Consider the following 16,428-nt stretch of genomic DNA (forward strand, 5'->3'; position numbering starts at 1 on the left):
GTGTGTGTGTGTGTGTGTGTTCCATGTGAGATTATACCAGGTCTTCTCATTTCTGTCTACACTTGTAGTGGGACTTGGCTATCCTGGTATTCTTTTACCAGCAGTATATATTTGAGTGAGTGAGTGAGTGTGTATGTGTGTGGCTTATTTTAGAGGTAAATTTTCTCTTTCGAGTCTGTTCAACAGCTGACAAAACCAGCACTGTCAAAATCTGTGGCTGACAACTAGATACATGAAAAATTTTGCCAAGTAGCTTCTGTTTTATATATAATTTTATTGTATATTAGTCTTAGAAAGACTTGTAATCTAGAATTTTATGTGTTTTTGCTGGGTTGAACCCTGAGTCTTGTGAATGCTAGGGAAGTGTTTTACCACTGAGCTATGTCCCCAGCAAAATTTCTGAAACTTTTTGGAAAGCAAATGAATCTTGAAGAAATCTACTTAAAGCCCTAAATGAAAGAGATTTAATTGAGAGGTCATTAGGCTGAGGTGGATCTAATGCTTTGGGTTCCTACATCTGCAAACTAAAATCTAATTTGGTGAAAACGGAAAAATGTAACTTGAACTATATCAATCAAAACCTGCCGATCAACATCTAATAAAGACTTTGCCAATTAGCTGTTACCTGGGGACTTCCCAATAGACTAGTAGCCAAGCAAGTAATTAATTTTGCTTTTGAGTTCAGCATACAAAGGCTGTCTGCTCTCATTCCGGTTCTCTTATAGTATTAATATTGTCTAATCCAGGAATTGTTCTTTGTTCAAATACATTTTGCTAAGTTTATCTAAACTTGTTTCTAACATCTAGTGTTTAAAAGCGATAAATAACAAAAGTACTTTATTTTGTTTTTTTTTAATTTAATTTTATTGTCAAGGTGATGTACAGAAGGGTTACAGTTACATAAGTAAGGTAATGAGTATATTTCTTATTAAACTTGTTACCCCCCATTTTCCCCCACTTTCCCTCGCCCCCATCTCCCATCCCCAAGTTGTACATATCATTTCCAACATATTGTCTTGTGAGTATTGCTGTTGCATTGGTTCACCCTTTGTCCTTTGTCTCACCATTTTGTTGTTCCCCTTCCCTTCCCTAATTCACATAAATGTATCTAAATACCCATGGTACCAAAATCAGATACAGTGGCAATGGGATAAACCATAGGGAAAAAAACACAAAAGAAAAAAAATCACATAGTACATTTAAAACAACAACAACAAAGAAAAACCTTTTGTTCCCATGTCTTAGAGTTCATTTTGCTTTGCATAATCTTATATGGTCATATGTACATAGCTATTGAGATATTGTTTTCATCTACTAGGACTATCTTAGACATATAATGATTACTACAAATGATGGAAATCATGGGTCCTATATTTCTTTGGGTCTGGCTTACTTCACTTAATAGAATTTTTCCAAGTCTTTCCATTTCCTTATGAATGGGATGATGTTCTTTCTGATGGAAGCATAGATTTCCATTGTGTATATATACCACATTTTGTTGATCCATTCATCCACTGAGGGGCATCGGGGTTGCTTCCATATCTTAACTATGGTAAATAATACTACAATAAGCATACTTGGCTGGTAGATTTGTTTGGTCTTGTTTGTGGTCATTTGGGTAATTGCCCAGAAGTGGGATAGCTGGGTCATATGGGAGCTCTATGGTTAGTCTTTTGAGGAACCTCCATATTACTTTTTAGATTGGTGAACAAGTGTACACTCCCACCAAGAGTGTAGTGTAGCATTCCCTTTTGGACACATCCCCTCCAGCATCTCAAAAGTACTGTTTAAAAAAGCGTTTATGCTTAAGGCTAATGTTCTACCACTTGAGTCACAGCTCCACTTCCATCTTTTAGTGGTTGATTGGAGATGAGAGTTTCACATACTTTCCTGCTCAGGCTACCTTTGAACCATGATCTTGAGATCTCAGTGTCCGGAGTAGCTAGGATTATAGGTGCATGAGCCACCAGCACCTGGTTAAAATTCCTTTTTGTTGAAAATATTAATAATAATAATTATATATCAATTAAAAGGCAGTAATTGCCTTGTCTTCTAAATTTGTGGCTCAAATTAGTTTTAGAATTTTTAGCACAAATTGAGTAGTGATAGTAAAGCATAGATTTGTTTCCAGTGAAATCCCCTTACTTTTGTGTTATTAAATGATTGTGGTAGGTGATGTGACCAGAAAGAAGTGAATATAAGTTGTTTTAAGGATTTCTTTCTATCTACATATTAAATGATTTATCCTTTATTCATATTTATATATTTATGCCAGAAAGATACCAAACAATACAATTTCACTGATGGAAGAAGTAATTTGTTAGTGCTGTAATATTCTGAGGAAGCTGACTATAGCAAATTTTGTATTTTAAATAGAAAATTAAAAATAGTATGTAAGCTTTGAATGAATGTAGTAGTCTTACTGCCATGTAATTAATTTTTATGTAATATTACTTTTGATATTTTCAGAACTATCTTGATGAGTTGCTTAATGAATAGGACATGGTCTGAGATGTTAGGTGACTTCATCATCATGTGAATATCATAGACAAATCTCGATAGTGTGGTTACAGATGTGCTAGCTAGGATCCTTTTGTGTAACTCAGATGGAAATCATGAGTAGAAGAGGAATAGCACTCTAGGGTTGGTAGTCCTGGGTCCTTAATTGCTGAAGGCTTATGAACTATACCAACAGGTTCAGAAGCTTATAGCTTCAAGCCCTGAAATTATATAGGACAGAGACCTATAGCATTAGATATACAGTCTTATCACTGTGAGCCTTAATTGCCAGTAGCCCCGATCTTTGCAGCTAGTAAATCTCTCAATTCTAAGTACTAGTTACAGGTAGCAGTAGTCCACACTACTAGCATCATCAGCTAGTGCTGCAGCCTTGGGCTTTGAGACTCTTAGTCTTCAAAGCTTCGCAGCTACCAGGAATTCTTCCAGTCGCCGAGGCTCAGTCTTGTGCTCACCACTTTTTGCCATCTTGACTTTCTGTCTTGTCTTGCCTTCTTTATGCTTCTTCCATCCTCTGTCACCCTTTCTCTCCTGCTTTAGATTGCTTCTGTTCAGCAGCTACTTTCTACAACTCTCACTGCTACTGCTGGTGTAAACATTTGTTGCCATCAGCCTACTGAGACTCTGTTGTCTCTTTTTTTGTTTGTAGCTCAACCTACTGGACTTGATTTTTAAGAAAAGTAGACCTCATAGCCCTCACTAGGTGATCTCTATCTCATCTTGTGAGTAGCTGCAGATGATTAGGCTCACCAAGGCTTGCCTTACTTACTTGTCTTACTACCTCCAAGTCTAATACAAGTTGTCTGGAATGCTTCTGTTTGGAACCAGGCCTTTTGGTATAGGATTTCTGGGTGCATTTGAAGTTACCATTGGAATTAGGGTGTCTAATATTAGAGTGGTTATCATAACCCAGCCTTGCAGCTGGGTTGCTGCAAGGGCATTCTGGTCAGTTGGCATTTGCTGACAGTTACCCACTCAAGGCTAACAAGCATGAAGGAAAGAGTGTATCCACTACCATTCAAAGGCCTGAAGGCCTCACCAGCAGTTTGTTTCATTCCATAAAAGGCATTATATAATGCTTATTCAAATGAAGAGTTAAAACTTAATGTAAAAACTAGCATTCTCAACAGCACTTTGCAGTAGTTAGCAGCATTTAATAATGCTATTTAGTTCTTAACCCCTGCCTGAGTGCTTTTGGGAAAATTGGATACCTTTATCTGTAAACTTAGATTTTTAAAATTTATATCTTATAACCTTTATAGATTTTTTAAATTTTAATGTTTTTATTGTAAAAATACTGTACGGAAGAGTTACAGTAATATGAGCAAGGTAGTAATAAGTACATTTCCTATCAAGCATTGTTGCCTCCTCCTTTGTTTTTCCCCTACCATCCCTTCCCTCCCATCTCCTCAACTACACTCCTGCTCCTCCCTCTCCTCCACTGCCTAAATTGTAAAGTTCATTTTTCTACATAGTGTCTTGTACATCTCATTGTTACAATGGGTCAACCTGTATCCCTATTTAAGCTTTTTTTTTTTTTACCCTTCCCCTCCCCAAATTAGAGAAGTGTATATACAAGATGTAGGGCACTGACATCAAATACAGTAAAAACAGGGGTTATACTGTGGGGGAGAAACATACAGTGAAACAAAAGAAATCACCTGGTACATTATAAATACCTTAGAAACAGTAGCAAGAAAGAAAAAACAACTTGTGTTCCTATCTTGGGATCTATGTGGAGTCTTTTGAGGAAACTCCATACTGCTTTCCAAAGTGGTTGAAAAGTTTACACTATTACCAAAAATGCAGTAGGGTTCCCTTCTGGCCACATCTGTTGTTATTAGATTTCTTGATTATAGCCATTCTAACTGAGGTGAGGTGGAATCTCAATGTTGTTTTAATTTGCATTTCTTTTATGGCTAGAGAGGTTGAGCATTTCTTTAAGTCTTTAGTCCACTTATTTATCAGGCAGTTGTTTCTTTGAGGATTTGTTGTTGGGAATTTAAGTGTTGAGTTCCAGGTATATTTTAGATATGAGACCCTTATCCATTGTATGGCTAGTGAAGATCTTCTCCCAGTCTGTGGGCTTTCTATTGATCTTGCTAGCTATGTCCTTTGCCATGCAGAAGCTCTTCAACTTCATGCAATCCCATTTGTCCAACCTTCTTTGATTTGTTGTGTTTCTGGGTCTGTATTAAGAAAATTTTGGCCTGTGCCAAGGAGACCTAGGATTTCTCCTGTTCCTTCCTGTAATATTTTCAGGGTGTCTGCTTTGACTTTGAGGTCTTTGATCCATTTGGAGTTGATTCTGGTACAGGGTGATACAAGGATCTAGCTTTAGTTTTCTACAGGTAATTAACCAGCACCATTTACTGACGAGGCTGTCTTTCTTCCATTTTGTTTTTTTAGCTCCCTTTTTGAAGATTAGGTGGCTCTAGGTCTGTGGGTTCATTTGTGGGTTTTCAATTCTATTCCATTGGTCCTGAGGTCTGTTCTTGTGCCAGTACCAAGCTGTTTTGATTACTATGGTGTTGTAGTAGAGTTTGAAATTTGGTATTGATATTCCTCCAGCACTATTCTTTCTGTTAAGGATTGTTTTGGCTATTTGGGGTCTTTCATTGTTCCATATGAATTTTTGGATTGCTTCTTCTATTGAAGAATGAGGTTGGAATATTGATAGGTATCACATTGAATTTGTAGATAGCCTTGGGAAGTATTGCCATTTTCACAATATTGATTCTTCCAATCCAGGAGCATGGGAGGTTTTTCCACTTCCTAAGTTGTGCTTTGATTTCCTTTTTCAGGGTTTTAAAGTTTTCATCATAGAGGTCCTTCACTTCTTTAGTTAATTCCTCAGTATTTTATTTTTGTGGGGCTATTACAAAAGGAGTTGCTTTCCTGGTTTCAGCTGCACTCTTTCCATTGTTGGCATACAGGAAAGTTATTGATTTTTGAGGGTTAATTTTTGGGGTGGGGCCCGAACTCTGGGCCTGGGCGCTGTCCCTCAGCTCTTCAGCTCAAGGCTAGCGCTCTACCACTTGAGCCACAGCACCACTTCCGGCTTTTTTCTTTTTGCTTATGTGGTGCTAAGGAATCGAACCCAGAGCCTTATTTATGCATGCAAGGCAAGCGCTCTACCATTGAGCCACCTTCCCAGCCCATTGAGGGTTAATTTTATACCCTGCTACTTTGCCAAAGTTTCGAAACAGCTCGAGTAATTTGGGGATGGAGTCTGTGGGATTCTTTAACTACAAGATCATGACATCTGCAAAGAGGGAGAGTTTTACTTCAGCTTTCCCTATTTGGATCCACTTTATGTTTGCATCCTCTCTTATTGCTAGGCAATCTAATACTAAATTGAAGAGAAGTGGAGAGAGTGGACATCCTTGTCTCATTCCTGAGTTTGGAGGAAATTAACCTTTAAAGATTTTGTTTATTACAAATCTGTACAGCACGTTACTGAACTGAATCCAGTAGACATTTGTAACATTATAAGTACTTGTATATCTAAACATAGGAAAAGTACAATATTGGGTGCTAGAATTTTTTTAGATCTAGTATAATTTTACAGTATTACTATACATGTATTCCATAACATGTCTGAAATGTTATGATGGCCATGACTGTATTCAGATAGACTTAGATTTTATTAGAATTGTACATCATTTCTCTTGTTGTTGGTCATGGGGCTTGAACGCAGGGCCTTGGCGCTATCCCTGAGCTCAATGCTCTGCCACTTTGAGCCATAGTCCCACTTCTGGCTTTCTGGTGGTCAATTGGAGATAAGAGTCTCCAGGTCTTTTCTGCCTTGGCTGGCCTTGAACCATGATCCTCAGATCCCAGGCTCCTGAATAGCTAGGATTATAGATATGAGCCACCAGCACCCTACTCCATTGTTTCTTATTCAACTTGGTAAATGCTTAGCAAGTCATAAGCATAAACTAGTTTAAGTATAAAGGCAATAGCTGATAATAATAGAAGAGGAATATTCTTACATGTTATATTTTTCTGTAAGACCATAGGAATTCTTTTCCTTTGTTAGGATCTTTTTTTGGAAAGTACGTTAGAATCTTATACGTGGGAGTTGCGCAGATAGAGTAATAGGAAAATGGATCTGAAAGGGGAAGAGTTGATTTCTTGGAGAATTCTGTAGCATTAAAGATGAATTTCAACTGCTAAATTTATCACACATTTCTAATCTTAGCATTTAATTTTTGGAATATCAACCGGGGTAAATATATTTGATCATGCTTTTTCTCTAGAATACAGACTCCAGAATAAGGTAAAGCTTATTCATTTGAATAATAAACATTTTCCAACTAGCACAAATGAAAATATTGAAATGTTTTTTTACTGTTCATTCCTTTGTGTGTGATTTTTCTCTTTAAACAGGAAATCAAACCCCAAAGTCATTATAACCATGGATATGGTGAACCTCTTGGGCGGAAAACTCATATTGATGATTATAGTACATGGGACATTGTCAAGGCTACACAGTAAGGATTTTGTTGTAATTATTTTCTTCTTTGACATCTTTTTTTTTTTTTCCAAGTGAAATATGAGTCTCAAGTTACTGTCACCTTGGGAAAATTTCAGCATCTCAGTTAAATTATCTTCTTCCTCATCAATTTGTTGAATATTGCTTTTAGTACTTGCTAATCAACTAGTTTATTATTGTGCCCTAAGAATATTAAGATTGATTATAATTATTTGGGTTAAACCAATATAAAAATAGCTAATGCATAAAAAGTTAAATATGCTTAGTATATAGAATATACTCAATGCTACATATTTTCTCTTGAAATTGGAATTTATTAAGCTTATTAGATGTATTCATTATACATACATTTTATAGACAGATAACTAAACCTTGGATTTTCATCAGAATTGGGGAGTTTGGAGCTACTGCAAATATTCTTCAAATATTTTTTTCTGTTCCTTTCCCCAGCTGAAACTACAATTATATTGGTCATATGTGATATTTATTGCTCTGAAACTGTTTATTTTATTTTTCTGTTCATCACACTGTACAGACTCAATTTAAAAATAAATTTTGTGCTATTCCTTCTACTTCTGTCTATATTTGAAAATTTTCATAATTAAGAAATTACAAAAATCTTATCACACAGTGATAAAAAGTCAGAAGCAAGGGGGGGGTGGATGGGAAGGCATGGTAAGGGGAAACAAAGGCGGAGGCAACAATGCTTGATAAGAAAAGTATTCCTTACCTTGCCCATGTAATTGTAACCCCTCTGTACGGTATTTTCACAATAGAAATACAAAACCAAAAAGAAAAAGAAAATCAGAAGCAAGGATGGGTCTTTCTGTATGTGCTGATGAGCATGTACTCTTTCCCCCAAAACACCTGTTTTTGTTTACCTTCAAAGAATCCTAAGACTTAATTACACATCGTTTCTTGATTTTCTTTTTCTTTTTTTTGGGGGGGGGGTGGTCCGGTTGTGGGGCCTGGACACTGTCCATTAGCTCTTCAGCTCAAGGCTAGCGCTCTACCACTTGAGCCACAGCACCATTTCTGGCTTTTTTTCTTTTTTGCTTACGTGGTGCTAAGGAATCGAACCCAGGGCCTCATGCATGCAAGGCAAGCGCTCTACCACTGAGCCACCTTCCCAGCCCCTACATTTCTTGATTTTCTTCTAATCATTTAAATGTTTTTGTTACTTATTTTTATGTATGTGATATTTTTAGTAGTGTGTATTTTTATAACCTTCCAATGTTTTGTAGAATAAGTGGTGGTGGAGGAAAATGAATAACATTGAAATTTTATTTCTGGTATTCTGTTTACTGCTACCTCAAGAGAGTTTTCATTCTTGCAAATAAGATTTTGTGTGTGTGCATGTACATATGCTGGTCTGGTGTGCATAAGCAGGACCTGGGTGATGTCTCTTAGAATTTTGCTCAGGATGAGTGTTCTACCATTTGAGCCACAGCTGTGCTTATGGATTTTTTCTGATTAAGAGTTTGCTGATAAGAGTTTCACGGACATTTCCTGCCTAAGCTAGCTTTGAACTACGATCCTCAGATCTAGTCTCCTTAGTAAGATTATAGGCATGAGCCACCTATGTGGTTTGAAGTTATGTATGGTAGGAAAGTTGAGACTCTTCAGTTAAGCACCAAAAACAAAGCTATAAGTGGAGCTATAGTTCAAGAGGTAGAATGCTAGCCTTAAGCAAAAGAAGCTCAGGGACAGTGCCAGGGCCCTGAGTTCAAGCCCCAGGACTTCAGAATATGTGCCCGTGCCCACACGTACCCACACCCTTTATTTATTTGTTTGTTTATTTATTTACTTACTATTGTAAAGGTGATGAAGGGGGGGTTATAGTTACATAAGTAAGGTAATGAGTACATTTCTTTTTTAACACTGTGACCCCCCCCTCCCTCATTTTTCTTCCATTTTCTCCTCCCCACTCTCCTCTCCCCCAAGTAGTAAATTTCCAATGTAGTGTCTAGTGGGTATCATTGTTGCATTAGTTTATCCTTTGTCTTGCTGTCTCTGTGATTTCCTTTCTCTTCCAAGGATCAGATAAATTTATATACAAGACAAAGGGTACAGAAAACTAAAACACACACACAAAATAGAAATAACTGCAAACAACATAATAAAAACCTCTTGTTTCCACTTCTTGGAGATCATTTTGATACCTTCATTGTATATGGTCATATGCACCTAGCGATTGGCCTATTGTGATCCTTTGCTAAGAATGTTGTAGGCATATTCTAATTATTACAAATGAGGGAAACTTTGCAACCTACATTTCTTTTGCCCTGGCTTGCTTCACTTACTGTAATTTTTTCCAGATGTTTCCATTTCCTTATGAGTGGGGCAGTGCCATTCTTTCTGGTAGAAATATAGCATCCCATTGTGTATACATACCACATTATCTTGATCCATTGGTGTACTGAGGGGCATCTGGGTTGGTTCCATATCTTAGCTATGGTAAATAATGCTGCAATGAACATGATTATACTGCTAGCTTTTGTATGGCCTTGTTTCTGGTCCATTGAGTAAATGCCCAGGAGTGGGATTGCTGGGTCATAGGAGTGCTCTATGTTTAGTCTTTTGAGGAACCTCCATACTGCTTTCCAGACACACCCCCTTTAAAATAGATTAGTAAAAGTTGCTGAAATATTGGTATTTTCAAAGAAATGTTTCACGTTTTATGAATACTTTTCTATAATGTTCATGAATAATGTTTATGAATACATTTTAATTTCTAAATATGGAAGTAGACTGTGATTTTCTTCTGAAAATGTTATTTTTAGCTTTAAATGTATTGTTAAGTAGTAACTGCTTTTTTTTTTCTCTCTCTCTTTTCAAGGTATGGGATATACGAACGTTGCCGGGAATTGGTTGAAGCAGGTTATGATGTACGGCAGCCAGACAAAGAAAATGTAACACTTCTTCATTGGGCTGCCATCAATAACAGAATAGATTTAGTCAAGTAGGTGTGCTTTGTATTTTTGACTAATAGTTGATTTTATCTTAAAATTATTGAGGTTTCTAATCATAAAAATAATACACTTTGTACATTCTACGTATCTTTTTTTTTTCTGGAAAAAATGCTTTTAGCACATTGGCAGCTTCTGTGGTCTGGTAGTATACTGTGTGATTTCTCATGTAACTTTTTTTCACCTTTTTTTTCTTTCTTTCTTTCTTTTTTGTCAGTTGTGGGTGCTGAACTCTGGGCCAGGGCGCTGTCCCTAAGCTCTTCAGCTCAAGGCTTGCGTTCTACCACTTGAGCCAGAGAGCCACTTGTGGCTTTTTTTGCTTATGTAGTGCTGAGAAATTAAACTCAGGGCCCTCGTGCATGCAAGGCAAGCACTCTACCACTAAGCCACCTTCCCAGCCCTCGTGTAACTTTAAAAAAATCTTATTAAAATAACCCCGTATGAAATATAACAGTTCTGTTTTGCTGATGAGGAAACTGGAGTACAGAGATTAAATATGCTGCCTAAAGTGAAATTCATTAAAAATTGTTTGCAAAGGGGGAAGAATGATATGAAACAGAATGATAGGAAATTTGATTAAAGTGGATTATATGCATCTATGGAAATAGAACCAGGAAACCACGTTTTACAATAATAAAAAAATTTTCAAAGCCCCATTACCACTAACAAACAAAGAAATAAAATAAATTGGCTACCTAATGACAGAAACACAATAAAAAGTTTAATAAAACTTGGAATTCAGTTTAGGCAATTTCATTTGGTACTTATACTCTGAATGTGGATTTTTCAGACAAAGCAGCAGAAAGAAAGCCAAAAGTTGAGACAGTAATAGATCACACCACTATACATAGCAAATACTTCATATGCTAAATATAAACTGTTTTTATCCCTTTCTTTATTAGAAAGTCTTTCCTAGTCATCTTTAGTAGTCTGATACTTGGGACAGATTTTTCAGATAAAGACTGAACTGTTTGCAGATGTGCAGTTAAGCACAGCCTGCAGAATGGAAAGGGAAGTAAGGTACTAATGACAGGTAAGAATTCGTCCTTAAAATTCTAGACGAATATTAGCCAAATAATAACTAAAAAATTCAATTCCATGCTAGTTTGCTTTACTTCGTGAACATGTTTCATACTGCCTTCAGTATGGATCTCCTCATACCAAATTTATTTTTGTTATAAAATATTTTCATGTCTTTTTTTTTTTTTGAGGAAAGTTTGTTTCAGTGTTTACCATTTTCAGGCTTTTATCTCTGATTCTTATTAATCTCCAACTAACCAACAAAAAGCTGAAAGTGGTAGAGCACTATGCTAGAGCACAAAAGCTCTAGTGCCCAGATCCTGAGTTCAAGCCTCAGGACCAGCACCCCACTCCCAGAAAATTTCTAAAACCTAAATTCGTCATTATTTAGAACAGCTTGAGAGCCTCAAATACATAGATTTGACTTCAGATGCCTTAAAATCATTTATGTTCAAGATTCATTGTATTGATCAGTTCCAAAGAAATTATTGTAATGAGTGGTAGATGATGCTCATTTCAGAGAATACCAAGATGTTATGGTATTAATATATAGGCAACATGATTACTTTTTCTGGTTAAGAACAACATGCTTTTAAAGGCATGACAAATAGAAGGCATAATAGGGGATTTTATGTTATAACATACAGCTCATAAAATTCTTTATATGTTCAATCTACAGTAATATTAGGAGAAAAATAAGCTTACAAAGTTCCCCTACCCAAAGGAGACTATATCCTACCTATTTTGTAACTGTCCTGATTCCAAGGGTCTGTAGGATATTTAAATCTTTGTGATTATTTAACCACCTTCCTTTTATTTATCTGTTTTTGTTGGTTTATTTTTTGTCAATTGTGTGACTTGAATTCAGGGTCTAGGCACTGTCTCTGAGCTCTCTGCTCAAGACAGAAAGTAGTGCTCTACTACACTGAGCCACAGCTCCCTGTCTGGTTTTCTGGTGGTTAATTGGAGATAAGAGCTTCCCAGACTTACCTGCTCCAGCAGGCTTTTTGAACTGTGATCCTCAGATCAACCTCCTAAGTAGTTAGGACTATAGGGTGAATCACCAGTGCCCAAACCACCTTCCTTTTCATACAATTATTTGGCATTTCTATTTTTTTAAATCTTTTGTAAAACTATTTCTAGAAATTTTTTTCTTCTAGAAACAATATATTTGATATAAAACAAGTTTTTTTTAACTATCTGAAAGATTTTTTTTATAAACAAGGCCATTAGTTTGATCAAGATCTAAAAATGGTATACATTATTTTTTACATGATTCTTAAAATTGAAAATGAAAGCTACTTAAGTTGTTACAAATTTTGTCTTATAGGTACTATATTTCTAAAGGTGCTATTGTGGATCAACTTGGAGGAGACCTGAACTCGACTCCCTTGCACTGGGCCACAAGGTTTAAATTTGCTTTGGAATATTTTTCTCTTTGGCTTGTCTTTTTTTAATGATATGCTAAAATGGAATAACATATTATGTCAATAATTAATATCATTGCTATGCCAGGGTGGTGCTAACCAGTGTTACTTGTAGTAGAAAAAACCTTATTGTCCAGTGTCCTTAGTGAATTAATTATGCTAAATCTAGTTAATATTGGCTTAAATTTTAGATTTTAAGTATACTATTTTTGCAGCTCATATATATACATATATATTCATAATTACAGAACAAGCTCAGTTCTTGGGATGATTAGTATCATATTGATAGAGCAATCAAGTTATCAAAGACAGATACTCTATTTAAGACTTTTAAGGCCCATAAAATTCTATCTTAACATATATCTTGTTTTAAAATAACATATTCAGTAACTTAACTAAAATAGTAATGTGTGTGTTATCTTACCACCATTGTCTTGCTTACTCTTTTCAGAAGATCTTGTTTGAAATAACTACATATCTAAGTATTTATCTTTTTTTTTTAATGTTTTAGACAAGGCCATTTATCCATGGTTGTGCAGCTAATGAAATATGGTGCAGATCCTTCATTAATTGATGGGGAAGGATGTAGCTGTATTCACCTGGCTGCTCAGTTTGGACATACCTCAATTGTTGCTTATCTCATAGCAAAAGGACAGGTAAAAAAAAAAATGACAGTGATGTGGATTTTAAAGAGATGTTCTTCATGGCTTAAATTCCTAATATTCTATTACATTTTTAGTAGTCTGGTGATAAGTAATACTTTATTATGGATAAATTTGATTAATGCTCTTAACACAAGAACAAATGTAAACATGAATCAGATAATGTTTCATTAAGTTGAGTGTGATGGAAATAAACTCTAGACGGTAAGGGAGAAATTTAAATATCTGTTTTCCCTTACCTTTTTCTGAATATGTTACTTGAATTCATCTAAGGCTTTTGACATTGCTTATTGGTTATATCTATTTTAATACCTTTTGAGAAGAATAATTTCTTTAATATGATTTCTTATTGTTATGTAAAATAATTACAGTGTCAAAAATGGACAACAAAAATTCTTTTTTTAATTTTTATTTTTTATTTTATTGTGAAAATACAATAAAAGTTCTTGAAGTAGTTTCAGATTTTTGCTGAATGCAGCAGTGACCATGATCACATTAAATATTATCAGTTTATCTTATTGTTGTAATAATTATATTTTGTTGAGAGTATTATTAGTTTTTCTTTAATGAAACTGTATCACAAGAAAAACTAAGAAAAAATGAGTTCATTGATAACACATTTTTGTTATTATAATTTAAAATTTCATACTGATTTAGAATTGAGTAGTTTCTCTTTAAATGAGTTTTTAAAAGGTATTGTTGACATTGTCAAGGAATAGCAATTGTGTATCATGCATATAAGCTTAGGAAAAGAGGCATAGATTGATTAAGTTAATTGCTGGAAGAGAGTTTATTATCAATGATCATCTTAACAAACTAACCACAAAATCAAATGATTAAATGTGGCAATGGGCGTTTGTAAATCCTAGCTACTATGAAGGAGGTATCACAAAGTTAGTGAGACCATCTCTTAAAAACAAGCAGGTTATGGCCATACACATCTACTTGGAAGCAGAGGTTAGAAGAGAGAGAACAACTCTTGTTTGAAAGCAAAAGGCCTTGCAGGATATGACTCAAGTGGTTAAGTGCCTGTCTAGAAAGTAGAAGGCTCTTAGTTAAATCCCAAGTAATATTAAAAAAATAACAGCAGGGACTTGAAAGGTGGCTCAGTGGTAGAGTGTTTGCCTTGCATGCATGAGGTCCTGGGTTTGATTCCTCAGCACTACATAGGCAGAAAAAGCCAGAAGTGGCACTGTGGCTCAAGTGGTAGAGTGCTAGCTTTGAGCTGAAGAGCTAAAGGGCAGGGGCAGCGTCCAGGCCCAGAGTTCAGGTCCCACGGCCGACACAAAACAAAACAAAAAACCAACAACAAAGGACAATCTGATGATTAAAAACAGCACCAAGCATTCATAATATCTTATATTTCTTTGTAAAATATACTATCTTTGGGCTTGGGTGGGTGGTTCTTTTCCTTGTTAATAATAGGTGAGGGTTATAGTCATCTGAGGGCTTGACTGGGCTGAAGGATTCTCTCTTGTATGTGTGTTAAAAGAAATGACAAGAAAACTATTGACAGAAATGGTTAGAAGACTGTTCTTAGCTGAGCTGTTAGGACTACTATGCCTCAGTCTTAATCCATGCACTGGAATACTGTAATGCAGTTAGACTACTCCAGGTAGTCTTTTAAACTGGGAACTAGACTTTTTACTTGCTGCCTCATTGAATAAAGGTATAATTTGTTCTATACCTATTTAAGTCTTAGCAACTGACATACAGGTGGCACAGGTCCAGCTACTATTCAGGGTAAAGAAGGGTCAACAGAAGGATGAAAACACTAGGTGAGGTCTACTGAGATAATCTACCATAGATGATGGTAGTTATCCCTATTCTCTTACAGTTTTTTTGTTTTTATTTTTAGAACAAGGGTTGAAAATTTTATGATACATATTCACTTTTTTCATATTTTAATTGGGAAAGAAATACTTTTGGATCTTCATAGTCTTTTTTTGTTAAAACAATGGATTTTCAGAGTTTGGGTAATTATTAGCAGGCTATAAAAATACCAAAGGGAAGAATTTCCACATAGTACTTTTTGTATAAAAAATACATTATGATAATGATGTGTCTGCCAAATAGTTTTTTTCCAATGAGTAATTTTTTTTCTACATACAAAAACAACATGCCTATTATAAAACATGTAGGTTTAATAGAAGAGTATGATATAACAAATCCCCTTTCTCCCTTTGTCTACCCCATACTGAAATCACTTACTTTGGCAGTTTAATATATGTATTTCTATGTGTACACTGGCACTTTGTCAGAGACACTCTAATAATGTGTGTTATATTGAAATGGGATCAAAATTCTTTTCTGCCTTATGGAGTAGTTGGTAGGTGTAGCCAATGGAGATCTTTTAAGTTCCCCTGCTGTCATCCTTTTTCATCACTGTGCTTCAACCATAGTGCTTTTTCTTTTGATTCCTGAAGCAACTCTGACTTGCTATTGTCTAAGGGCCTGCTTGTATGTGCTGTTCTACCTAGGATATCCTTTCCTCCTACTATAGTTACACTCTCCTTTTCCTTTCTCTGTTTATAAGTTCCATTTAATTCTTTATTATAAGTAACAAGTAAAATTAGTGTTTTTAATTATTTTCCATCACTGACTAGTTAGCAATATTTTTCTTAGTGTTAATTTGTGATATATGTAATTACATTTATATCTTGGTTTTTCAGCTTTAGATAATACCCTTGACTCATAGCTATTCATATAGCATTTCTTCCCCCCCCCACCCCTTTTTAATTCATGTTTTGGTTACTGGTATCCATTTCTATTTTTAGGGTATATAACATTTCCACTCAGTTTTGGCACTTTGTTACATTATTTTATTTAAGTTACATATATATTCAAAGCTTACTACCAATTATTCTGGATAGTTTTCAGGTGAAAGAGAAATGTTAAGTATAGAATTTGCTTGATCATGGATTTCCCATAGTGCTTTTGATCTGGGCTTATTAATTCTTCCTAATAAAAAATACACATATATCCAGTCTGAACTTGGGAGAAAATGCAAAATTTTAAGCTCCAAACACAAAGACAGAATAGATAGAGTTTTTTTTTTTTGTTGGTCGTGGGCTTGAACTCTGGGCGTGGGCGCTATCCCTCAGCTCTTCAGCTCAAGTCGAGCACTCTACTGTTTTGAACCGTGATCCTTAGATCTCAGCCTCCTGAGTAGTTAGGATTATAGGCATGAACCACTGGCACCCTGAAAGTTTCATTTTTTTGTACTATTCTACAGATGTTACAATTTTATATTTCTTTTTCTTTTTTTTTTTGCCGGTAGTGGGGCTTGAACTCTGGGCCTGGGCGCTGTCCCTCAGCTCTTCAGCTCAAGGTGA

The 16,428-nt window shown here is 35.5% G+C and overlaps 1 protein-coding gene across 1 annotated transcript in view; it reads left to right on the forward strand.

Annotated features, from left to right (window-relative positions):
* Zdhhc17 (zinc finger, DHHC-type containing 17) overlaps positions 1-16,428 on the forward strand; it is a 76,949-nt gene that overhangs the window by 23,816 nt on the left and 36,705 nt on the right. Inside the window, exons 2-5 of the mRNA XM_013022022.1 lie at positions 6,910-7,013; positions 9,855-9,977; positions 12,335-12,412; positions 12,943-13,087. Of these exons, the coding sequence (XP_012877476.1) occupies positions 6,910-7,013; positions 9,855-9,977; positions 12,335-12,412; positions 12,943-13,087 (450 nt within the window). The remainder of the gene's footprint in view (positions 1-6,909; positions 7,014-9,854; positions 9,978-12,334; positions 12,413-12,942; positions 13,088-16,428) is intronic.

The sequence above is a fragment of the Dipodomys ordii genome, unplaced genomic scaffold (genome assembly GCF_000151885.1).
Source record: "Dipodomys ordii isolate 6190 unplaced genomic scaffold, Dord_2.0 Scaffold3, whole genome shotgun sequence".
NCBI lineage: Eukaryota > Metazoa > Chordata > Mammalia > Rodentia > Heteromyidae > Dipodomys > Dipodomys ordii.